The 26,968-nt window shown below is 39.5% G+C and overlaps 1 protein-coding gene across 2 annotated transcripts in view; it reads left to right on the top strand.

Moving 5' to 3' along the window:
- The window catches only part of opcml (opioid binding protein/cell adhesion molecule-like), a 179,260-nt gene that overhangs the window by 63,170 nt on the left and 89,122 nt on the right, over positions 1 to 26,968 (top strand). Inside the window, exon 2 of one of the 2 annotated variants that reach the window (XM_065259450.2) lies at positions 20,458 to 20,533. In XM_065259450.2, coding sequence (XP_065115522.1) covers positions 20,458 to 20,533 — 76 coding nt within the window. Of the gene's footprint in view, positions 1 to 19,814; positions 20,534 to 26,968 lie in introns of those variants that run through there. The other variant, XM_065259442.2, reaches the window with a different exon arrangement.

The following is a 26,968-nucleotide window of genomic DNA, read 5'->3' on the forward strand; positions in this document are numbered from 1 at the left end:
CCCGGTAAGATCAATATTTTTAATATAAAGCTATAAGCTAAAAGAGCAGGCGCTGTTGTAATAGCGTCCAGCACAGCGGCTCGGTGAGCCTCTCTGCTATGAATTTCCTCCGAGCGCGTTACCGGTCTGGCACCTCCCACGCCGGGACCGCGCTTATGCTTTGGTTGTCTTATCCATGTTTCGTGCTCCCCCTGCTGTTCCTCTCTCGCCGGGATGAACACACGGCGAGCCATGAGACTAGATGGATGCATAGACAAGCACACACGGACTAACCCCCCCTGTGTTCTGTCACACCGCAACCGTTCATGCTTACAGAGTCCCTTCGCTCCTCTCAAATTCAGTGGCGAGATCTCTGGCACATATATTAATCCCCCGAGTGCATCGGGTGATACCGTCACGACGCATGGCTGTTCTGTCTGTTGCTACTCCCCTCTGCCGTTCCTCTCTTGTTGAGATGAACAAGCGGGGAACCGTAGACCTGGATAGATGCATACGACAAGCAAACACGGGCGGTCTGCCCCTGTCTCTGTCATAGCACAGCCACTCGTGCTCCACGCTCGCGGAGTCCCTCGCTCCTTTCCCCACAGTGGTGAGGTCTCTTAACGGCTTAGCTAGCACGCGGTATTACGGCTCGCTGCCTCTAAATGCAGCTGTCCAGTGTTCAACGATTACAGAGCTTCATGCCCCTCCCCTCCTGGAGCGGCGCGATCTCATTCGTCTGCTCGATAGGGCCGATTCGCCGCTATTGGAGCACCAAGAATACTCATTTTAAGAGAGCTTCATGCCCCTCCCCTCCTGGAGCGGCACGATCTCATTCGTCTGCTCGATAAGGCGGACACGCCTCTATTGGAGCGCTAAAACACTTATTATAGAGCTTTACTGGCCTGAGCCGATCTCACTTCAGATAGCTCATTTTTCGTCTGCCTGGTAATTTCTCTCTGGTTTAGACGGAATCAGAGGCAGAACGAATTTGTTTATAATATACTGAGGCCCGAATACCTCCCTTTATTCAGTCCCGTCCTATATCAGTGCGCTGAATATTGGTACATTCTTATATATATATATACCCGGTTTTTCTGCCCTTTTAATAAACGGCAAAACCGCGGGCCTCGCGGCAGACTTCCTCTCTGCGATGGGTTCAGTCTGACATTAAACTACCTAGACATACTACCCTGCTCCGTGAGCCGTTCGGTCACCGTCACTACTGAGGCTTGTGCACCTGAACGGCTGAGCTCTGGTCTCCGCAGCATAGCTGCATCAACAGAGAACGAAACTGTCTGGGAAAAAGGGGTTATGTCGCGCCTCGGCTGGACTGCCCTGAAATGTTTTCTGTGTGCTGTTTATCCAAACATACTGTGTAATACTGTCGGCTATGCGACCTCACTATAGTGGCGAACGGTATTTAATTCCTCTAAAAAGAGTAATTTCCGTGCTTACTATACTGTGTATTGACACCCACGGTTGTACGGTGTCTCTAAACACTTTATCGCCTTACTGACAAGCAATCAGTAATACGCACACACGGCCCGCTGTCCATAATTCTATCGACGCTAGCCGAAAAAACCCCGGTTTGGCCATATACTGTGTATTGACACCCCACGACTGTACGGTGTCTCTAACACCTTTCTGCCAAATTCGCTCGCAGCCCACCTCAGTTTCTCCGCTACGATGCTGATGGCGCAAACGAGCACGGTCTTACGGCTGTTATTCTCTCTTCCTAGAGGAAGGACAGCCTCAGACTTTTGCATGGCTCCAAGCGTTTGAATCGCGCCCTCTCCGGACGGCCACTCAAACCCTTTACAGCCAAGCGGTTTATGACGTTTTTCGGCCATATAGCTGATTTATATTAGCGGATCCGAAGACGCTCACACCTCCGCTCCAATACTCGGAGATATTAAGGGTAATATCAACCTCAAGTGAGCTTGCTACCCGCCACAATAAGTTTCAAAGCTTAAAGCGCGCGCACAGTCAGACGCGCGCGGCATCTCGTTTAAGACGGGCGCACGTACCCCTCTAACGAGCCTCAGAAAGCTGAATATCGTGGCATTGTTCATAAGTCCACTTCAGTTTGACTAAGCAAAGGTCCCGCCCCGAGCTGACGGCCGGGAAGCTTGCTTAAGTTACACACTGCTGCATGGAGTGCTGTCATTACGAGCTAGCCCAGCATTTGCTGTGGGTTGAACACGCTTTACGACGGCAATCAGCCTTCGGCGCGTGGAACGCCGTTTGTCTCATATAAATCACCTTGTACTGTGAATACGGTACATTAAGAGGATGATTTAGCACTGCAGCACTCTCGACCGTGTTATTGTGATAATGCGGTCGGGCAATCTACGGTGGTTTCATTATTTACCGAACCAGACTGAGATCTCGCCCCCTGAACAAGCTGACGAGTCATCTCCTTTATAAACTCATTGTATCGCTTTATAAGCTATGTTCAATCAGAGTGATACGCATCTCATGCTAAAACTACCAATATTAACCCATTACGATGGGCGTGCGGAGATGGCATCCGTGGGACACGACCTACATTACGTGCCTTATGACACATTGACACAAGCTGCTAGGACCCCTTTCACGAGGCGTCCTTATGCAAAGTCTGATCCATTCTGTCTAGTGACATTTTGAAAGTCAATACCCCCCGCGAATCGTGGGTGGAACACTTTTCTCCTCACTACAGAGGCACGGCGGCTCTCTCCCCTACCTATATCTATGTGGCCGTGATAACAGCGAACCACGCTTTTAAGACCGACCATTCATTTAATTCACAAGCCTGTCATCTCTCAGATGCGGACGGCGGCGGTAACAGCGAACCATGCTTTTACGGCTGGCCATTCACTTTATTCATAAGCCTGTCATTTCTCAGATGCGGACGGTGCCCGAGGCACAGCGCTCTGGAACTGTCCAAGGTCCTGGATGACACATACGTCTGACGTACATCAGACGATCAGCTGTTCATCTGCGTCACAGATCACTCACTAGAGCACCTGTCAATACAGGCTATTTATGGATCGTTGACGTTATCACCTCCCGTGACAATTATGCTCACTTGTCTTAGAGCATGGGCATGGTCTTAGAGGTTTCTCATTTGACAATTGTGACACGGCCGGCTGGTCCCCGCCGTCCACGTTGTCAGTTTACAGCTTCGACATCCCTGCTTCGCACTACTGAGGTTTGTTGCATTAAAGGTGCGCCCATTAGCTCACCTGTATGCACGATATGGTTTTTAATTATATGCGTCCACCGTGCGCTTAGAGAAGCTCACATGTACACGCTATAACATTTTGGTATACAATAAGATGCGCTTGGGAAAGCTCACCTGTATACACAGCTGTGTTATGATTTGTGACACATACATTGTTGTTCATCTGTGTACGTTCACGGTGCGTTGGGTGCCCACCGTTACGTTCATCAATCATATTTGTACACATTCACGGCGCGTTCTGTGCACTGATTTATCTATACGCATTCACGGTGCACTGAAGAGTTCACCCGTGTGCGCACAATTTATTATCAGAACACATGACGGCGCGCTCGAGAATCTTGCCGGCCTGTGCATTATAACACTCTGATTCATCTATATGCATTCACGATGTATTCAAGTGTTCACCTGTGCCCGTGCAATTTATAGTCAATACACATTTACGGCGCGCTTGGAAAGCTCACCGATCTGTGCACTATAATACTACCTATATGCATCCCGATGCGCTCGAGGGTGCACCTGGGTTCACACTATTGTGGTATCTGTATAATCCCACGCTACGAACCGTTCTGCCGCATATTATAGTCAGATCGGCCGTTCGTGAGCTTCGCAGATCACTCACTACGTATGTCTGTTGCTAACAGTGGTTATTTAGATGGATCGTTGAAACCATCGCACTGGCTCACGCCCCTCTATGAGCTATGTCCTATATAGAGCCCACTCTCTGCGAGTTTGGCTTCTTCATGAACTTGGTCTACAGGGGTATCTATATCTATATTTGATATCTGCTACGCGGCCGGCTGGTCTTCGCCGTCTACGTTGTCAGATTGTACAGCTTAGACGTCCCTGCCCTACGAGCGCAGGTTCTCTCGGCTCAATCCTGCACGCTCATGCGTTTTATGTGTACACCACGGTGCGCTCAGCGAGCTCACCAACGTGACTCTGAATTTACTTATCTCGCACAGCCGCGGCGCGCTCGGTACCTCGCCGTCTTGTGCTATGTTATGTGCCCCCGGTGCGTTTAAAACCCCACCGTGTGCGCGTCAACAATTATATGGTGCTTACACATTTGCTTTTTAAGCTGTGAATATGCCGGGTATAGGGCCACACGCAGTGTCTCTCCGGTAAGGCACTTCAGTACGTTGTGTATGCACGGCGTGATGGGATTACGTTCCCCCATAGCGTCAGCTAACTGACGCAATGCGAAGTGAACCGTATTGAAAGGGAACGCTTAGGTTACTCACGTAACCCCGGTTCCCTGAAATAACGGGAACGAAGCATTGCGTCTCTTGCCGTGCTACAAACGTCTACGCAGCGAGTGTTATTCGGCTGCGCGCTTCAGTCGAATATAATGAGCTCCTGACGATTGAACCGCGCTTATATAAGGACGCGTTCCTCCCGCGCGCGGGTTCAAACGTCATTGGTCTGTACTTTGTACAGACGTTAACCAATAGGCTTCAGTCACGGAGTAAACAGGAGTTTCCCCCCCATAGCGTCAGCTAACTGACGCAATGCTTCGTTCCCGTTATTTCAGGGAACCGGGGTTACGTGAGTAACCTAAGCGTTCTCATTGGCCAGTCGCGACAATTGGCACAGTTTAATTGCTACGAATAACAGGCACAGTTTAATACCTACGAATTAATACAGTATAAATTTGCAAAAGTAATTTTTTCCAAATTATTAAATTAAATGTGCTTACATTTTATTTATTTATTATACTCTTAATTTTAACCAGTATCCATGATATAACCAAATTAATTTGCAACGTTTTTTTTAAATATGAAGTTTATTAGTAAGGTCGCACAGTGACTCAAGTGACTGGGACACACCCCCATGGGCCCGCTCGTGGTACCGATACTGCATGACGAACCAGGGTCAAGTGAAAACATAACTGTAACCGTTCCTTATTGTTTTTAGAGTGAATTGGCACAATGGGGGGAACAACATAATAGAGAGACTACTATTCTCTCTTCCAAAATGTCTATTCTGCAATGAATTCTTAATGTATAAACATTTTATTTATGCTATATACATTTTTCATCTTGCATAATTTTCAAATCCATTCAATTATGTTAAATACAATACAATTTTAATGCAAGATGAAAAATGTATGCTGAAAAAAGTCATTCCTTGATCAAACAGGATCAGGTTATTTCATTTGTAAAAATCGATTCGTGGCCTTTGAAAATCGATTTTGAATCGACCAGGTTTTAAATAAAAAAACGATTAATCGAAAAATCAAATTTTTTTTTTTTTGCCCAGCCCTATAATGGTTTCAGAATAAAGCCAACTTCTGGGCCCATGTATTGAGGAGGCTTCTTGAGTCCAAACATCCATCAATCATTAAAGCACATTGAGATACTGTAGGGCAGACAGATCTAGTTATGGCTACTCCAGTTATGGCTATTGTTTTCAGTAAGGAACAGCTGTGCTCACATCAATTTATGTTGTGTTGCTGTTTTTTGTTTTCTTTTGTCTTCATGTGAGTTAAAGCCATATATAAAGTTCCCAAATTATTATTTTTTTGTCACATATCCCAATATACAGTAGTAGCAGAGTAATCAAGAGCTGTTTTAAAACATATCATTGGTCTCGTACACACTGCAAACTTTCGGGAGTGACAACCGCATTAAAATGCGGGAGTGAATCCCCTAAATGTTCGTTTCATGTCTGTACGGAACAAGACTCACTCCCGAAAATGCGATGATTGACACAGAGATAACCATAGCAACGTTCTGCCGTCTCGCGTGCTTATCACAGATTTGACCAAAATAGTAACAGTATTGTGTTTTGCAATAAACCTCCATCTTGGCGTTGTGTATTTTATGCTTTTGTGAGGCTGCTTCACAGCACGGAGCGCGCGGTCTTGCAGTGTTGCCAGGTCCTCGTCTTTTTTGTACGTAAATACCGTTTTGGTGCTTAACCGTTTATAGCTTTTGGCTCATGAAGCGATCAAGTTTTTGGTGTTAATAAAGCAGGAAGGGGCCGGTCCCAATATTTTGATCTTTGAGGTAAAGCATTTAGATTTATTTCGGTTTATTATTGGATTCTTCTTGTTCGCTGTTTTTTAAGTGCAAGATCTGGTAACACTAGTCAGCAAACGCTTGTGCGTCTGTCATTTTCTGAAAAGCAGGGTTTCACTTTAAAATAAGGTTGTATTTGTTAAAGGGATAGTTCATCTTAAAATGAAAATTCTATCATAATTTCCTCATCCTCGTGTTGTTCTAAACCTGTATGAATTCCATGGTAGGAATAAAAAAATATGACGGAATTGAACTCTTTCACCACCATTGACGAGATTTCTCGTCAATTAAGAGAAAACGCTTCCCCGCCAATGACAAGATTTTCCGTCTTTCCGCAATACCGCTATTATCCACCAGGTTGCCCTTCCGCAACTTTTTAAACCCGGAAGTATTGCCCTATGGCAAGCGGCTGTTTGTCCGTGTCTGTTTTAAAGATCGCTCTGAATGGGATCTCTATGAAAAGTCCGTCACAAAAATGGAATTATCTCTGCTTTTTGCTCAAAATGTGGTGTTTTTGCAGAAACCTACCCATATTCAAAAGCTGATTACAAAAGAACCACTGAAGGTAGGATGAAACGTTTTTTTTTTTTTGAAAGCAGAGGGTCTGTTCTTTCATTTGATATATTGAATGTTTATATATTTAAAGAAGAACATTTTCTGGAAGGCATTAAACTTTGGTGAAAATCATGAAAAACGCTGGCACTGGCTGGCAACTTTTTTAAAAAAACGCTGGCGGTGAAAGAGTTAAGGGGTACTGTCAACTGTGTTAACATCATTAATCAAAATATTTTCTTCATCATTTATCACAATACTTCCAAAAATGTCCTACTATGGAAGTCAATGGTCAGTATCATTTCTCAAAATATGTTCTTTTGTGTTCATCAGAAAAATTAAATTCATAAAGGTTTAGAACAACATAAGGATGAGGAAATGATAACAGAATTTTCATTTTAAGGTGAACTATCCCTTTAACGGATTAGCTAACGTGAACTAACAATGAGCAGTACTTCTACAGCATTTATTAGTTCATTTTAATTTCAGCAATTTTTAACATCAAACATTGTTAACATTAGTTAATGCACAATGAAGTAGGCGAACATTAAATTGTATTGGCATTAACTAACATAAACTTTATATAATATATTGCTCGTTGCTAGTTTCTCAGCCAATGCATTTATTAATTTAAACAAATACAACTATATTGTAAAGTGTTACCGCATACAGCACAGATCATTGCGTCAGTATCATGTATTATTTACTCTCTACATGAAATCCTGCTTCTCATAAAACAAATATACAAATTTCTAGTGGCATATCGCAATACAGTACACTCTAAAAATGGCTGGGTTATTTTTTAACTCATAATAGGTAAATATTGGACAAAACACATGCTGGGATTTATTCTTATTAGAGTTTACCGAAAGTTACGCATTGACCACAAAAGCCGCTTGTTTATGTTGTTACTAGAGATGTTCCGATACCATTTTTCTCTTCCCGATACCGATTCCGATACCTGGGCTCAGGGTATCGGCCGATACCGAGTACCGATCCGATACCTGGGTGTGTCTCTGTATAATATACAGCTGTACATACTACTAGCCCTGTATGAATGGATATAACTGTTTTATGGTGTGCTTCAGACTTATTCCTGTATAAAACATTAACAAATACATACAGTGAACTAGTATTTTTATTATCTGAAAGACATTTAACAGTAATATTTATTTTTCTTATGAGTAAATCAGCCACAAATCTAACACTGTAAACTGAAAGGCTGTTTTAGTTTTAGAATTATTGGAAAAATCTGTGGAATTCTTCGGGATGGTTTTAAATTAAAGAATTTAAGCAATTAAAGAATTTAAGCTATTAAATAGTACAAAATTGCATCTAAAATAATTACTTTTTAAAGGCTTACAATTAAAATGAATACACCAAACCAATGAGGAGTCTGAATTAAACTGGACCAACATGAACCAGATAATGTGCTTGTCAAGATAGAATTATAGTTTGTAGCCTAAAATGACATATATTATTGTTAATATATATTATAGCAAAATAAAAGCTTGTGTTACTACGTTCTTATTATGAATTAAGCACGTATGAAGATAATTTCATCATTTTTACAACGCAATGTAAACTAACAAGAGCAGTCTTGTAAACTGATTTAAAAAGATGATGTGTGCTGACTTTTGCGTCACATAGATGACAGAGACAAGTAAGATCTGCGGTTAAACTCAGTGGTAAGTTTTATTTCATCTCATATATCAAACGGTTCATACTCTTACCATTAAAACAATCACAGCAAACAGCACGCGCAGGGTTCATGTACTTGTCAATGCTGCTCACAAACGAATGAGGGTATGTGTGCTTGTTGTCAATGACATCTCAAATCTCAAGCGCGGGGTATGTGTGCTTGTCAATCACGGGCATTAAATCTGCGGAGTTCTCCGTGGAAATCTGCGGGCGCGGATTCCGTTGAGACATGTCAATGTTTTATTAGTCTGAAATACTTACAAACAGCGGACATACGGCTGCATGCTTTCATTCCTTCGCCGCTCTAAGTAAACAATGGTTGCGTCACGCGTGTGGTAACTTCCTGGTGTTCTCATTCAGAGCAGCGAAGAAGAAATGAGTTTCGCTTTGCAGCGTTAGCTTTAGTGTTAGCTATAACGGGCATAACTAGGTTTATTAGGAAAATGGTATCGGATCGGTACATGGGTTCAAGTACTCGCCGATTCCGATGCCAGAATTTTTTGTGGTATCGGCCGCATTTCCGATACTGGTATCGGAATCGGAACAACTCTAGTTGTTACTGCTGAAACCGTCTATTTGTTTCTTGGCCATCCAAAAAAAAAGAAAAAATGTCACTGTAGTTTGCCTTGACTATTGGATCCATGTTCTTTTCATTGTTCATTGTCAACACCATAGACTTTAATCTGTTAGTTCAGTGAGCTTTGGGCGTCTCCAGTTATAACTGAGACAACTAAAGAGAAAACAATTGAATCCTCTGTGAGTACTACCTGCTCCAATTTCATTCTATTACCCATTATCTAAATGATTCCTTAATTTGGCATTTGTTTGGCTTGACTTTTTGCTTGATAAATGTGTTTAAAGCCATTGTAGCTCATCAATACTTGCTGATTAGCAAATGAAATAAAAATGGCTACATGCCCCCATGGTGTTTCTAAAGAGATTCCTGCTATACCGACATAACGGTATGGCAGATAAAAATGGGCAGGCCATGAGCCGCTCCCTGTATGAGATTTGTCATCATATCTTGTCCAGTTGCTTCAGGGTCAGGACTGAAATTAATTCCTAACTGACTACAGCAGACTGTGTGAGTGATAGTGGAGGCTGCTATTTTTGAACAATAGAAATGCATGTGTCTGCCGGCTGGATGGATGCAGCGGTAGCACCGGGTCTTTGAATTGCCCTGTAATTTACTAACCTTTCGCCAAACACAGCTCAGCAGAGTTCATTATTGCACTGTAGCACCACAGGATAGGATGTCCCTTTAAAACCCATTTAAACATTGGGTAACCATTATATATACATACATATACAGCGTATATTTTACTTAGTGGGGTGGTGTTTGATTTTTCACTTATACAGCTAATAGATTTTTGGTGCAAATGGCCTATCAAATAAATGAATATATACATATGTGGTAGGACAGTGTACAGCTCCGTTATTATCTTCACAAACTACACAAGATGTGTGGGAGACACATAGAAAAAGATTATCTTTTGTTTGTTCACCTTGGTATTCAGCGCTGCAGGTTGTCAGAAATATTATAGGTTTCATTTATTTCAGCAAACCATTCAACATCTCAATCGGAGTTGGAGAAGTAACTGCATGCGGTGAATGTTTTCAAAACACTATTGTTTATCTACACATGCCGATTTATGTCCGTAAACAATATTTCTCAGAAGGTGTATCTGCGTTGGACAATTTAAAATGGACAGATCTGCATGAGTTGAAGCACAAAGCATAAGCTCATGTTTCAGTCATTTTGATGCTTGAAGCTAAAAGACATGACAATGCAACATCTGTGTTATCTGGTTTTTGCCTTAAGCAACTTGCAATTTATTCAAAGGAATAAAACATGCTATTGAGTACAACAGAGAACATCAGACTGCTTTGTAAACGCCTGTGATTTGATACATTTTGCAATGCTTTGAAATTTAAAGGAACAACCTTCAAACATGACACGAAATAACACCATGTCCTTCTCCCTCATTTTTTTTAGATGAAACAGAGAGCAATTTTTACCAAAGACATGATGCTCGGTGGTAGTTTAGAAAAGTTATCACATGAGAGGAGATCTTCAAAGTTCATTGCGAGGTTAGCAGCTCTCCTCTGGGAAAGCACTCCGTTCTGTTCAAGCAGATTTTCAGACTGGAGATAATGGTGTGTTGTGCATCCTCTAAGCATAACCTTGAGTCAGGGACTCTTAGGTCAAAAGAATAAGGTTTTAGAAAGGCCCGGTGTACAGGGAGGTCACCCTGAAGAGCTTTTTTTATACATATATGCCACAGATGAGTTTATAAAATCAGAGCGAATGAACTTTTCAAGCAGTATGGTCTTTTTAAAGATGCCTGCAATATGTCGTCATTTTTTCATTTCTGATACTTTTTATAAACATTGCAATGATTTAAATGAAATGAGTTTATTTACTGTATGTTGTTTCATCCACATACTGTACAGTATAGATGAACAGTTCACCTTACATGTATGAATTGCATTTGTGAATTAAGGCTGATGTTTTCAAACTTTATGATGGACCCCCAAATATGATAGAGCCCCTTTCTATAATATTGACAGTATGGACGGAACTTAACTTCTGGTCTCTGCTTGTTTAATGGTCTGACCAGTGGCTAAACTAAACTTCAACCTCATCGAAAAAAATTGGTATCCTAAAAACGAGGGAAAGCGCGATCATGGATCTATGTAAAGGAAGGTTTGGCAGCCGATCTGTATTCAACACTGTGCACATCATACAGTACAAATTTTACATAGTAACGTGAGCTATGATTTGAACTAAGGTAATCTACTTGTTATTTATTGAGCTTGTTTTCAGAAATTAACTACTATAGGACGACTATGTTGTTATTTGTGTAATATTTACGTGTGTGTGTGTGTGTGTGTGTGTGTGTGTGTGTGTGCGTGTGCGTGTGCGTGTGCGTGTGCGTGTGCGTGTGCGTGTGCGTGTGCGTGTGCGTGTGCGTGTGCGTGCGTGCGTGCGTGCGTGCGTGCGTGTGTGTGTGTGTGGTGTGTATGTATGTTTGTATGTATGTATGTATGTATAAATAAATAAATAAATATAAATATATATTTATTTATATGTGTGTATCTATGTATGTGTGTATGTATGTGTATATAATATATATATAATATATAAATATATATAAATATTTATTTATTTATTTATATTTATAAATAAAAATATACCTTAATAAAACTTCTTAAAATCATACATGTATGTGTGTATTTATATATACATGATCTATACACACAGTACATACACACATATGCAAACACAAACTTTTTTGTATGTGATTAATCATGATTAATCTCTTGACAGAATCTTTTTTTATATATAATCATTTATTTATTTTTTGCATGAAAAAATATTTCCAAACGTAAATAATTGGCTACATATTCAATACTCTCGTGTAGCCAGACCTTCAATACTGAAGGTCTGGTGTTTTTCGCGGTTTTTTTGGACAAAGCCCGCCCACAAGCTGTTTGACCGACATGTCAAACAACCAATCACAGTTTGTTCGTCTAGTGTCACGTTTCGGACTCCCCACAATAACGAGCCGGGTGGCAACAAGTCAATTATTGAAATAACCAGCCGCAACCGAATAGCATCTAAATAAACAACATTACTCACCATAGAACAACGTTGTGCACTTCATCAACAGCCACATCAATGAGACGTTCTCGTTAAAGGTCGTTTTGAAGCATATCTCTCCACTTTTCAGGAGAACCAAACTTTTTGACTCCACTAACTGCCTCAAGCAAAACTCTTGGATGTCTTTTAGAGAGTCTATGCCGCGAACTTGGCATATTTTTGAGAATGCAATGTTTAGCTGATCATGATAACTGGTCATTATTATCCACGTGAACACGACTGATTCTTTTTCTCAATGGAACCTCAGAGCTTTTTTTTCAGGGACCGAAACTAATCGCGACACTCGCGTCTCCTGGAAACCTTGTTTATTTCAACCAATGAAAGACAACTTTGACATTCTCACAGGGTTTCCAGAAAAGTGTACGAAAAACATCAGACGTTTAGCCAACAGTCTGTGGGCGTGATGTCTGAGACTAGTTTGAAAATAATGGGAAGATTGTATGAGAGAAGACTTGCAATACAGCATACAAGTCTTATTGTTTTAACCTTAAAATTCCAGTGTACCGTGGGAGGGACCCTACATTATTTGACAGAAAACTTCATCAAATACAACAACTCAGAAAACAAAAAGCTAAGCATTTCACATATCTTTGGAAAGCTGGAATTCTTGTTTTTCGAAAAATGTAAACCGTTTTAAGATACAATCAACACAGCAGCTACAATTTGTGTCGTTTTTAGGAAATTGTTTTGCCCCCAGTCACGATTTGTTTTAATTTAACCAGAACAGCAGAAACTGCTAGCCTTTTTGTTCAAATCTATGTCAACAAATTTGCATTTTGGGGTAAACTGTCCACTCAACCCCACTTTTATCCATTTGTCAAGTTTGGAAGTCAGCTCTGTATTTGCACATTTGTAAGTCTAGAGCAGATGTAAAGATTAAACTTGTTTGAAGGTTTGCAGCCAAACTGACTTGTGAAGTGTGACAAGCATGAATGGTGCATTCTGGGATCAAAGAGTTGAGAATTAGTCTTGTTACATGTCTCAGACTTTGTGACACTAATGAAAAGATTTTCTGAGCTTTGCTACCGTTTTGGTGCTAACAAAGGTCAAATGGGGGATTACTTGACCGGATATTTTTGGAGGGATGATTTATTTTGTAAGAAAGCTGGCCGTGGAACAAAATGCCATGTGTAGATTAAATCCTGCCTTTTTTTCTGTATTATAACAAATTCGATCTTTGCCAATTCAAGCACCGTCAACCGACTTTTGTAAATGTTTTGAGTTACTGCTAATCAATAAATAACCTTCAGTCTTTATATTTGGTTGGCAGCACTTTCTTACAGCACAGCTAACAGATATAGTTTAATAGCAGAACACACAACTCATCTCTTTGGTTCTTTTAATGAACAAATATTGCAAAATTATGCTAATTTCTTTATAGTTTTCTACAACAGCTGCTGAGGTTACTCATAATTAGGCCTAAAGTTTGAAGACCAACTTTTATCTCCTGGCAATATAGGGAATGTCAAAAAGGTTTGTTTCCTTAAAAATGAACATTTTGCAGTTGACTCACCCTCAGTTTGTTGTTCTGTGAAACAGAAGCTAAATTTAGAATGATGATGCTGCGTTTTTGTTTCTATAAAATAAAAGTGGATGAGTACTGAGGCTGATACATTGACCTTATTCACACCGTCAGTCCGAATCCCATTTTTCTACATATCCAACTGGAATCTGATCATATTTAGCAAGTGTGAACAAGAAAGATATTTATCAAGGAAGATATTTGATGCATTTTTTTTGCATCGTATTTTTCTTGTCAATGGTGCTCCTGTTTTCTGCTTGACCACAAATATATTCTTTTGTGTTCAGCAAAACAAAGAAATGTATACAGGTTTGTAACAACTTGATACTAAGACATCATTTTCATTTTTGGGTTTAAGTGTGACAATGCGCAAACAGAGAGTCGTATGACATCAGAGTACCTGAGAGTGATTCAAAAGCTGTTCACTCTCACGGCACTTTGGCGTCACACGGCAAACAGTCTGCACAGCACCGCATGAACTCGAGCGCACCTGTTTCAAACACATCCACGCAAAGTCATTGCTATAGAAACCAACGCAGCTATTTTGGAAAATGAAAAGTGCCACTGGATACACAAATCGGATCTCAACAGTTGTGATACACTGTGTGGACATGTAGTCATTTTAATCAGATACAATATGTAGAAAAATCTGATTTAAAGGGGACAGAGAATGAAAAACCATTTTTACCTTGTCTTTGTTGAATAATGGTAGTCTACCCGCATTCACGAACATACAAAAAGTGCTAGACATGCTAAACATCTCAGTCTCATAGAAATTCCTCTTTTAGAAATGTCAGCCAGAAAACGGCCCAATCTGAAAAACTGATGCTTATGACATCACAGGCATCTCACTGCGCCTCCACTTTAAAATAAAAGGCTAAATTTTTTGAGTGGCAGCAAAGTCAGCCAATCAGTAATGAGATTGCAAGTTAAGCCAATAGGGGGAGCCAAAAATCCCCCACCCTAATAGAGCTATCTGAGAGAGGTTTTTAGCAAGCTTCTAAGGCATTACAGACCCAAACAAAACAAAAATTTTGTCTACATGTCACATCACAGAACAAGGATAAATACCCCGTTCAATCATTCCATGTCACCTTTAAATTGACAGTGTGAAGATCGCTATTGTGCCCAACATCTCTTTTGGTGTTCCACTGGAAAAAGTCATATGTTTTGGCCGGCATACAGATAATTAAAAAATCTTTTTCGGGTGAATATATCCTTTAGGCACAATTAATTTCAACACTTGTACAAACACCCATGATTTAAGTGACATGCGGAATAACACCTAGCACAAACAAGTGTGGAAGTTGCTTGCGTTCCGATTTTATAAGGTGTTAGTTTGACACATACTGTAATGTTTATCTTCAGACACTGTGCAGACTGGGAAATTAACATCAGATGACAGATGGAAAGTGAAGCCTGCATGAATAAGTTTTGAGTGACTCTAAATGCCAGCCCGAGATTGAACGTCAGATATGTCGGGCAACCAGCTGTATTAACAACTCGGACGTCTCCCTCAGAATCATTTGCATAATCATTTGGATTGATAATTGACATTTTCAACATATCTGAAAACGCTTCCCTCAACCTGAGTGATTTTGGCTCTCACTCCGATGATATAGCTGAATTAATTTTATCTGGCAGGAATGGAGTCAAATTTTGATCGAAAAGCTAAAGTGAAATGCATTTACCTCGAAGACAGCGGCATCTCTTCCGGCCAGTTACCTTGTCGGGTACGGCTCCAAATGTGCAGATGCCAAAGATTTAGTTGTTGAAATTGCATGCTAATGTCCCATTTTTCTGCTCCAAATTGCTTTTGACCTTAAGGTTAAACATGGACATATGAAGTATCTTTGCATTTGATAAAAATTTAGTGATAATGAGCAAGATATGACATGCCAGAGTGCATTTAGACTGAAGGTGTTTTACCACACTAATATAGTTTGAAATTCATACACTGCTGGGTTAATACTGTCTATCTTGTTTTTACAAAACTTTTATGAGTAATGCTTGCAAGATTTGTGGTGGTATGCTACTATTTAAAGGACCAGTGTGTAGATTTTAGCGGCATTTATCGGTGAGATTGTGAATTGCAACCAACGGCTAAGTCTACAGCTCACCCCTCCCTTTCGAAACACTTATTTGCTTTTATTGAACAAAATGTAATGTTGCTATGTATACTGAATACGGTCGCTTCAATATGTATTTTCTATCTTATTTGTACTGTTCCTTTAAGTCCATAAAAATGTAAATAAGCTCAAATGAAATAAAACGGGTTGAACTGAGTTTAACTTAAAGATGGAAGCATAATCTTCCTAGTTAAAAAAAATCACATTACATTTTTGTTAACTTGCATACATTAATCTGACTGAGAACTTTAGTGGGAGAAATGGCTTTGGCCTTTCCAGCTAACACTTTAAATATTTTTTCTCTCAGTTCATGTCTTTCTTTTCCATCTAAAAATGTTTCACATGCAGCATCCATGCACTATTTTCCCATCTGTAAAGGGCTTGTTATGCTTTCCTAAAATCCACTGTATTTTGAGTAAACACTCTTAGGCTCGTGGTTGGGTGAGTAAGTGAGGACCCGTGTGGGTCGCACATACTGGGCTTTTAGTTTATTTTTTGCACCCTTACCTCTTACTCCTGAGTGTAAGTTTCTTCAAAGTGTCTATGTTTAGCTTCGTAATGGCGTTTAACGTTACCACATTTGGCAACCGCAACAGACTCCGTGCAAAGGAGGAAAAATAAATGCATATTTTTTCACCCACCTCGAAAAAAATTTCAGCACCAACTTTCCTAATTTATGAGAATGCTATTGTTTTTTTTTTAGTCATCGAAAGTTGTATTGTTCGTGATGGCGCAGGACTCAAACCTGGGTCGATGTAGGACCCAAATATCGCTACTAAGCTGACCTTTAAAGGTGCAGTGTGTAATTATTTGAAGGATCTGACAGAAATGCAAAATAATATACAAACTATAATATCCAGGGTGTATAAAGACCTTTTTATAATGAACTGTTATGTTTTTATTACCTTAGAATAAGAAGTTTTTATCTACATCCAAAGAGGGTCCCCTTAAGTGGAAGTCGCCATTTTGTAACGCTATGTTTCTACAGAAGCCCTTAACAGACAAACTTTTTTACTAAGTTGTCTCCGACGATGACATGTTTATCCGGTGGCGGCTACCGTAGCGTTTCAAAAGCAAGGGGTGAGCAGTGGACTGAACCATTGGTTGCAATTCGCAACCTCACCACTAGATGCTGCTAAAATTTACACACTGCACCTTTAAGTGCCTGATATAAAAACGATTTTATAATAACGTTACAAAGTATTTGCTATTTATTTATTTCATTGCGTCAAAAGGCTTTGTGGTCCGGATTCAGACCAGAGTCCGCCATTTGGTGACCCCTGCCCTATAGGACAGTTTGCCAATTAGGGCTACTGTAGAAACATGCCAGTGCAAAATGGTGAATCCCATGTAAGGAGGCCCAGGGTTTGTGTAGATAAAACTGCTTATTCTAAGGTAATAAAAACAATACAGTTCATTTTCTTAGGTCTTTATAGACTGCTGATGATATAGTTATGTATATTTCATTGCAGTTACACATTGCACCTTTAATTATATGTTTGCAGTTTAAAATGTATTAAATAGGGCTGTCAAAAGATTAATTGCGATTAATCGCATACAAAACAAAAGTTTTTTCCATAATTAATGTTTCTGCACGGTGTATAATTATATTTATATATATATATATACACATTTTTGTCAAAACATGTTTATTATTATGTTTTCATGTTATTATTTTGTTTTATGGTGCTACTTTGCTGCATCTTTCTAATACACACAGTACACACACATATATTCTGCAAACACAAACTTTTATTTTGTATGTGATTAATCGCAATTAATCTTTTGACAGCCCTAGTATTAATAGAAACCACAAATAAATAGTTAGTTTTTTTTAACTTAGTGGATGTTTTGGTATGAAGAGATGCAATGTATAGGCAGGAGATGTCTGGATTTTCAGAGATGGGTATGTAATTGTAGATAATCCCATTTTAATAATAAAACTACAGCAGAAGAAAGGCAGCAGGTGATTGAAAGTGACTGCAGTTATATCACAAACAGCAGCCTACGTGACCCATTTTGTGCCTGTCAGAACCTCAAAGCTTTGCAAAAGTCAGCAGCTTCACCTTATTTCGTTTAGAGGATGTGCTTTTGTTCTGTTTTCATTTATTCATGTTGATCTTTTACGTTCGTTAATATTAGCAGTGCTTGCTGAGCAGAATGCACTGCTCTTTCATTTTTATGGGTAGATATGCTTGCTATGCAGGTTATGGAAGACCTTTCACTTACACCAGGCCAAAGCATGAGTTTATTTGAATATGTCTGGTTGTATATTCATATAAGATGAAGAAAATTGGTTCATCATGGAAATTAATTAATTCATTAAATGGTTGAATGGTCAATGGATTTTTTACATTGTGGCTAACTCTATCAGGTTTCAGAATTATTATAAACTAAAGGGTATCTTTTCAGCTCATTTTACTGAGGTGTGGATTCACACTACTAATTAGCTAAACGGATCTGTGATTTGCTTAGGTCAGCCGAGTTTTAATTAAAAAGCAGTTGAATCAAAGCAACATCTCAAGGACCAGGTAGCATCACAGGAGGATGTATATTTTTTAATTAAATCTTATCTCATACCATACCTCCACTTGGCATGTTCATCATCATCATTATATTAACTTAACAATCTCTTGTATATCAGGTGTTAATTGAAGTCTTCAAATGAACAGCAAGTGAGAACTCTTTCTGTTCTCATTTTAGTATCATGTTAACTTCTAAACAGCAATGAAGTTAAATGGCGAGCAAACTGAGATGTTTGGGTGAGATTTCAATAATACCTCAATTCTCAAACTGTACTCTGACTGCAATAGGCTTTATGCCCAGCTGCACTACTTCCTGAACTTCAGCCAGGTTGTTTCCTGTCTGCCATTATTGCACAAACTGATTAATCCAGGTGTGTCTGATTATTGTTGTTGTGACTACTGAGGTCAGGCACACCTGGCTTAATCAGTTTGTTTGTGACTACTGAGGTCAGGCACACCTAGATTAATCAGTTTGTCCAATAATGGCAGACAGGAAACAAGGAGCTGGCTGAAGTTCAGGAAGTCGTGCAGCTGGGCATAAAGCCTATTAAGACCAAATTAACAGAGCTCTGACCTCTTCAAAGCAACAGATTTACAGTGGCGGTCGTTGACTTCTTTTTTTAGGGTGCACGATGCGAAGATCGTCTCAACATGTATTTAACCAGTCATGTGTGTGGCTCGTCATGTCAAAATATTTGTTCGGCGTGTCATGTAAACTGTAAAACATCATGCGTCTTCTTAAAATACGTGTCTCCTGCTGACGCTTCAAAAGGGTTTATGATTAAAGAGACGCTCGCGTTTGCCAGAAACTCGCTTAATCTCATGTGTAATAAAGAGTGTCTTGCAAGCATTTTGTGAATGTAAGTGTCTCTTTTATCATAAACCCTTTTGACGCTTGTGCAGCAGGCACGTATTTTGACATGACGCAAGATGCACATGGTTTACATGACGCAACAAACACATATTTTGACACGACGAGCAACACACGACACTCCGAACACATATTTTAAATTTGCGCCCCTTGGAAGAAAAGTCACCGGCCGCCACTGCAGATTTTTATCATTTGATTTATAGTTTATAAATGTTTTTACCCTTTTGCATGTTCAGTTGTAATCTTAAAACACATAGTGACTATCTCTCAGTCAAATGTGATGCTTTAATTAATTACAATGATTTTAATTGACAAAAAAATATGCAACTAATTTTTGATTAACATATGTATATTAGTATGAAAAGTTATCTGTGCATTTTAGAGCATGTGTAAAATGTGATTTTTCAAAAGAATTCTGCTTACAGTAAAATTTAAAGTAAGGGTTTTTGTTATCATTTTGGCCATTATGTAATCATATTAACAACATCCAACTGTTGGAAAATGGATTAAACTAAATATGTTCTCATTCCTCGGGCTGACCTCAGCGTGCGCTCTGTGTGCTTTTCCCAGCACGCGCTCACCCTGAGTTCAGCTCCAGTGAGGGAGCTGCGCGAGCTGATTGGCAGTCAGTTTCTTCACCTTTCAGAGCGCGAGAGCACCGCCAACCGCGCGCCGAGCGCGTTCTCTCCATTTCCACAAGTGTTTTCTTCTTGCCTCGTTCACACAAACCCGTTTCAGCTGTTCAGTGTCCACACGCCCGGCGTCTTCTGTCAGTTGCGGACAGTTTTTTTCTGCTTCCAGTGAAGTACATTTGGAAAAACACGAAGCTCAGAACGAGACTGAAGCATCTTTAAGAGCGCGCGCATCTCTGCGAGCGTGAGCAACATACGCGTGCCTCAGAAGACCCGTCAGCTCAGTGTTTCTGAAAGCGTTTCAGAAACGAGTCACCCGAACTTTCAAGGAATATTTAGCAGCAATTAAAGGAGGAATTTATTATTTTTTCTGTCAGGAACTGAGAAAAAGTAATAGCCTGCGTCTGGGGATATTAATAAAAGACGGAATACGAAAGTGGACGCTGCGTTCTGAGAGAATTTTTTTGCAAGCGTCAGATTTGCCGTTTGTGTAACACGGGTCCGTCGTCACAAACGTTTTCTGTGGGAAGTTTCTGAGTTTTTTGACGGACGAAATGGGCATAACTGGTTATTTTGTGATGCCGTGGAAATGCCTGGTGGTTGTGGCGCTAAGACTGCTGTTCCTTGTGCCCGCAGGAGTGCCAGCGAGAAGCGGAGACTCTTATTTAAAGGACAACATCACTGTCAGACAGGGAGACAGTGCCGTCTTAAAGTAAGTCAATTCACTTCTTATTCTATCGTTTATGTTTTTGATAGTGACTTTTCTGTGGCCCAGGGTTGACTAAATAATCTTATTCTTAGACAAATGGAAGCAAATTGTCAAACATGTCTGGTTTCATTGGTGAAGTATGATGTATGTGATTAAATAGTGCAATTGTCTTTTTTTTTTTTTGATTAAATGCTTTTGTTTTCCATAATTGTTTTTAGATGCTCGTCTTTAATTTGATATTGAAATAGAAGTGTTATTAATCTCGATGGTGTTTGCACAGCTATTTTTTTCTGATGGAGTTGTTTTGGGAATCCATGGTGAGATGTGATCTGTCTGGTAATGTAATCAGCATGCAGTCTGGTCTATGTAATCAGCTTTGGTGGCCTATTTAGATGAACAAGTAGTTCATCAACAAATCAGATTTCAGTTAAACTCAATTCTCCTTCCTATCTTATTCCGTCATTCTCTCTCTCTCTCTCTCTCTCTCTCTCTCCCTCCTCCCTGCTTTCCTGCTTTTCCCCCCTCCTCTCCTTCTCCTCCTCTCTCTTACTGTCTCACTCTATCTCAGTTTCTTTCTGCCCCCTCTCTCTCGTTCTCTCTCTCTCTCTCTCTCTTTCTTTCTCGCGCTCTTTCTCTCTCTCACACACACGAACACAGTCATTTGTGAACGTACGCACACATTCACTTATAGCAGCATCATTGTTTCACACTTTCACCAGCAGTGTCTGTTCAATGAAGTTATATAAATCTGGAGAAGCAGCTTTTGTGCCTGCAGAGAGAAACGGAGCAAAGTATGCCTGTTCCGTTTCTGCTTTTGCCCTGAGCATGGTACCAGACGCAGTAGGGGACGTTTTGTGTAGCATTAGACAGTGGCCTGTGGTTCTCCGCTTTGACACTTGGCTCCAGAATCCATTCCTTAAGAATGTGTCATTTTATCTGGAAGCAAGCTGCACAGTGCTGCGGACAGCGACAGTGCTGTAGATCTCTATAGATCCTATAGATACATGTAGAGGAGTTTGATGCGTAAATAAAGCTCTTTAGAATAAGGAGACAATCATTGGTCCACGGTACTAGTATGTACTCTAAATGGATGGATGGATGGATGGATAGATGGATAGATAGATAGATAGATAGATAGATAGATAGATAGATAGATAGATAGATAGATGGATGGATGGATGGATGGATGGATGGATGGATGGATGGATGGATGGATGGATGGATGGATGGATGGATGGATGGATGGATGGATGGATGGATGGATGGATGGATGGATGGATGGATGGATGGATGGATGGATGGATGGATGGATAGATAGATGGATAGATAGATGGATAGATGGATGGATAGATGGATAGATAGATGGATAGATAGATGGATAGATAGATGGATAGATAGATAGATAGATACCATACATGTTTGCATACATACATATTTTAGCTTATTTATAGCTCTATCCATGATTAAGGTTATCTTAATAAATAGGAAAATATAAAGCTGTAACTTTAAGTAAATGAGAAAAAACATTGTTTGGGATAATACGTGTGCATTGAGTTGTTGAGTTAGATATTGTCAGTTATAGTTTAGATATATATCAAAATCATTGGCAAGAGTTTTTAATAAACTAGCCAAATATTTGTATAAAATATTATCTATGTTTTGCTTAAAACTTTAATCTCACATAGTAATTAAAACACTAATTGTCTTGCACACTGCCAACACCGTGCCTAATTTTCAAAGACACAGTTAGGTTTTGCATGCCAGAATATCATTATCTTGACCAATTATAAGGACACTGGGGATTGTATACTTATTTGGTGCATATCACTGACAATAAGCAATTCAAATGCTGCTGACTTCGACTTTCTGATTTTTTTTAATCTCTGAACTTGTTACACTCATTTCACTTAGACATAGAGAATCCCTGTGACTCATTCATTGGTCATTTGGTCATTTTTAAGTCCTTCCACTTCAGAGTTAAATGTGTCAATACCATCTGTCAACCCAGGGTGCATGCTTTCTCTTCCCTCTTTCCTAATGAAGCCATTTAAATACACTTTGATTTCTTTATATCAATGCAACAGAAGGTTTTAATTCATCCTCTCTTAATTCTTTAGAATAGTTATTGTTAAATTCTTTATGTGGATGTACACTGTTTAGGCGTCAAGTTATGTAAACCCAAACCAATCTTTGACTTCAAATGCATTCTACAATGTAAATACAGGGGGATGATACGTTTCCAAGGCATCTTTATATTTTTTAGTTGTATGACTAAAAATGCTTTCATTGATGTCACAATTCAGAAGTTAAAGCAGTCGCTAAAAATACATCATCCAGATCTGTAGCTTTTTTTAGACGATCACTGTGAGTCACATCTTGTATTCCGATTTCGTTTACGAGTGAAGTTTCCACATAATAGAGAACCGCTGAGATGACCTGTCACAACAACACCGTTACACGGATAGCAGAGTGCTTTGTACGCCCCAAACTTCACTATAGCGCTGATCTGAATGGGGCTGCTGTTGTGTGCCTCTGCACACCTGGAGGTGTGTGGTGTGATTTATCTATCCCCCAAAGAAAAGCCATTTCAGCTCAGCCAAAGCAAATGAAGGGTGGCAGACTTTAGCCAAGCCAGAAGCCATGGTTTCTGCCTGAGAAAGCAGACATTTCTAAGACAGCATTTCTTCTCTTTGTGTTGTTAATGGGGAAAACATGTAAAATTGTGACGAGTCTTTTAAATGTTTAATTTGTCATGTTTTTAATTTGGACATCCATGAACCGAATGATTGGCAGCATTGTGGTGTAAAGCTACAGTACAGTGTATTACAATAGTGTTTTAAAAATACATAAACTGCAGTGATAAATGGATTTGTTATTGTCTGTGTCTTCAATGTTAAATTATTTGAATACCGACTGAGGTTACAGTGCATAATTTACCAGCAACACCTCTGTGTGTGATCGTAATTTTTTTGGCTTATTATAAGTGATAAAAATTCAGTAATACTGTAAATAGAAGTAGTGCTGCTGCTCATCAGTTAGCGGCAAAATAATCAAGTAAAAAACACAAAAAGTGCCAACAAGGATGTATTGCGACTAGTATCTTTGTTTGGCTGCTTTAGTTATTTTCCTTGTTTAGTGTTAATTTGTAATCAGTTGACAATATTTGGAAGCTTAATTATAATGTGTTTTATATTTGTGTTGAAAACAGCCACACTTGTTTGACTTTGAACTTCAAACCTTCTCTCGTAAATGGTAGTACAGGTTTTGATAATTTTCGTGGCTATTATAAACAGAGTAATACTTGTAGATTGAACGAATGTAACTAAAATATTGCGTAATTTGTATTGTATTTGTGTAAGTCAAGTATTTTGTAGCTTGGATTTCAATATTCATGTATTTGTTTTTAAGAGAAATGTGCAATAACAACAACTGAATGAACAGATCCCATTCAGCAGTTCAGTGGTGTATTTTTAGGTGTGTTTATAAAGAAACAATTACATTCGTCACGCAGGAAACACCTTTATAGCCTTAAAAAAACGTGTTAGTGCAAGAAGAGCTGTAGGGAGTTTTGTTTGTACTTAATTAGAGGAGAGGATAAAGCTGTCAGTCAGAGCATCCCAACTCAGAAATTCAATATCAGCTATCCAGCCTTATTAGTGAAATCATTGATCATAACCTAATGCATTAAATTAACATTAAAGCCTAATTTTCTCTACTAGTTTAAGGGGGTGTACACCCTTAAAAAAAAAACTTTTACGCCGGCATATGTTTTCAGTTGTTTCCAATGGTTGTGCAGCGTTTTTTATTCGCACTGAAAGCCAGCACTTTGTGGTTATTTCGCGCTCAGTGCTGAAAAGCATGGTCGTCCAATCACAGTGGAGGAGGGGCGGGATAAACATCACAACAACCACCCTGCGCATCATACAACAAATAAATAAACAAAGCAGAAGTATTACAGCAACCAAAGCGCTCAGCTAAAGAGAGCTGGCAGTCGGCATCCGCCTGGCGTTTTCAGTCGCGTTTAAAAGCTTTGGTGTGCACACTAGAGGTCTTCACGGGTCAACTTAGAACCAAAAACCTGAGGTCCAACCTCGGGTCTAAAAGTTTCACGAGTGTCTCGGACACGGGTCGGGAACAATAATAGCAGCATCGTGTCTCGGGTAATTTAAAATTAATGTGTTTTTGCCGAACAGACCTGAAGACCCAAACTCTCTTGTGTGTGTGTGCATCAATGGCCTTTTCAGACCTCTCCTCTGTGTGCCAAAAGTGCTTGCGACATTGTCTGGCTGGCGGTAGGTTAATTTTCGTTAAGATAAACATGGCAGTCAATTTTAAATGCAGCCTACATTTTAGCAGTTACCTTGGTGTCGTCGTCAGATAACAAAGTAATACAAATGGAGCAGCTCGCCAAATTGGTTGCGAGACCAGCAGGGTTTCTTTCCGTCTGACTTCTGCATGCGGGGCTGCAGACTGCACACACGTCGGTGCCGTTTACATTCGGGTACAAGAAAATTGCCACTGGTTCGGGTCGGACTCGGACTCGGATAAAATTTTCTCGGGTTTGTCTCTGGTCGGGTCATAAAAAAAAAAAATATTTATGCATGTCGGGTTCGAGTATAAAGTGATTCAGGTAATTTCGGGTCGGGTACATTTTTTTGGATCCTAGAAGACCTCTAGTGCACACCTCCTAAGTCAGCAGGTGCAACTAGTGTTATGAGCCAGATCTATTAAAACAATAAAGTATTAATACACTCAATAAAGTATTAATACCCACAAAAAAAATCCAGGTTTATTTTCAACCAAGCGCTGAATCAAAAAATGACAAACCCAGCCTTTGGGTTAAATGAACACAGAAATAATATGATAATGCCTCTGCAAAGGTTGTACAGTATATACTACTACCACGTTCTTCACACTCTTGAAAATTGCTCAATGAAGTTAGGGACCTGTCATCGAGTTGTGATGACAGAGTTCAGGAAAAACTTCCTAATGTGATGTTTACTACAAATCTGTGCTTAAACGTGTGACAATCACACATGCACACTTTGGTTAGTACTAGATAAATGTGTTTATAGTACATGCCTGTTTTAGTGACTTTGTCGCCATGTTTTAATGCAATTATACTTTATTATATGCATTTTTTATTAAAGTATTGTGTTTATACGAGGTAAGCATATTTGCCAAAATCTCATTATAATTGCATTACATGAGGATGCATGTAAGCACAGTGAATGGGTTGAAACCAGTTCATTCCTTTTATAACCCAATGCTGGGTTAAAAATAGCCAAGCATTTTTTAGTTTACAATACTAAAATCAGCATTGTGTGATTGGGAGGCGTTTTGTTTTATTATACTGAAGTCAATTATTAAGTTAATTCAGAGTCACAGCAGGGCTTATTTTTGAAGCTGTTCATATATAAAATGTATTTTGCACATTTGGATAGACACGGAAATGTACAATATCAATGTATTGACATATGTTTAAATCTTTACGAGTCCCCTGAGAGCTGGTTGGACCCGATTTTGATGGATCGCTGGTCATACTCCAGGTGAATAAGTTCAATACCCAGACACAATCCCATAGTCGCATTTTCTCCAAACATTACACAAATGAGACATAGCTTTGTGACAGGAATAAGCCAGTAATTAATATATATATATATATATATATATATATATAACAGAACAAAAATGGCATTTCAAAAGGATAATTCATTCCCTATTTTATTTTTAAATTATTGAAGAGTCACATAATTCCCAACTGCAGTGAAGTACTGATTGTAGATGTTCAAATTTGTTTGAGCTCTAAACAAATAGCAGGGCGGCTAATGGAAATCAAACAGCAGAAAACAAAGCACTACAACATGTTATTAATTGAAGCGAGGGTGCTTCTCTGAAGCAGGCAGGATGATGAAGTCTTAAGTGGACGCCCCCTGACCCGACTGTCACAGTGACAGATGGTTGAAAGCTTCCCACAATAGTGATCTCCCCTATCAACATTTCAGGGCTAGGGATTTCAGCATAGTTTTTAGCAGAAACATGACACAGTTAGCTTTTGTTATCTCAAACAATATTTTAGCTGTCTGACTGTGGTACAGCTTCTTTTGCATACAACTGAGGCCACTTAGTAACTTTGTTTTATAATCCTATGTGTTCAGATACACTGCTAGGCAGGTATGCCATTAAATTGTGGCTTTGTCAATGGCGTACTTTGGTCACCACTAACAGTTAGATAATGACTAATCTAAAGTGCTGTGATGATGCACTCCGCTGTTAAATTATGGATTTTAGCATGCGTTCTGAAAGGGACTCTATTGCCAGGAGATCTTAGGGGTCAATGATGTTATTGTTCATGGTCCACACTGCTCTCATTTGTCTGCCCTGGAATAGCCATCTTATAAAATTAGCACAGGAGCAAGGGCAGGCCACACTATCTCT

This window comes from Paramisgurnus dabryanus, chromosome 10 (genome assembly GCF_030506205.2).
Source record: "Paramisgurnus dabryanus chromosome 10, PD_genome_1.1, whole genome shotgun sequence".
NCBI lineage: Eukaryota > Metazoa > Chordata > Actinopteri > Cypriniformes > Cobitidae > Paramisgurnus > Paramisgurnus dabryanus.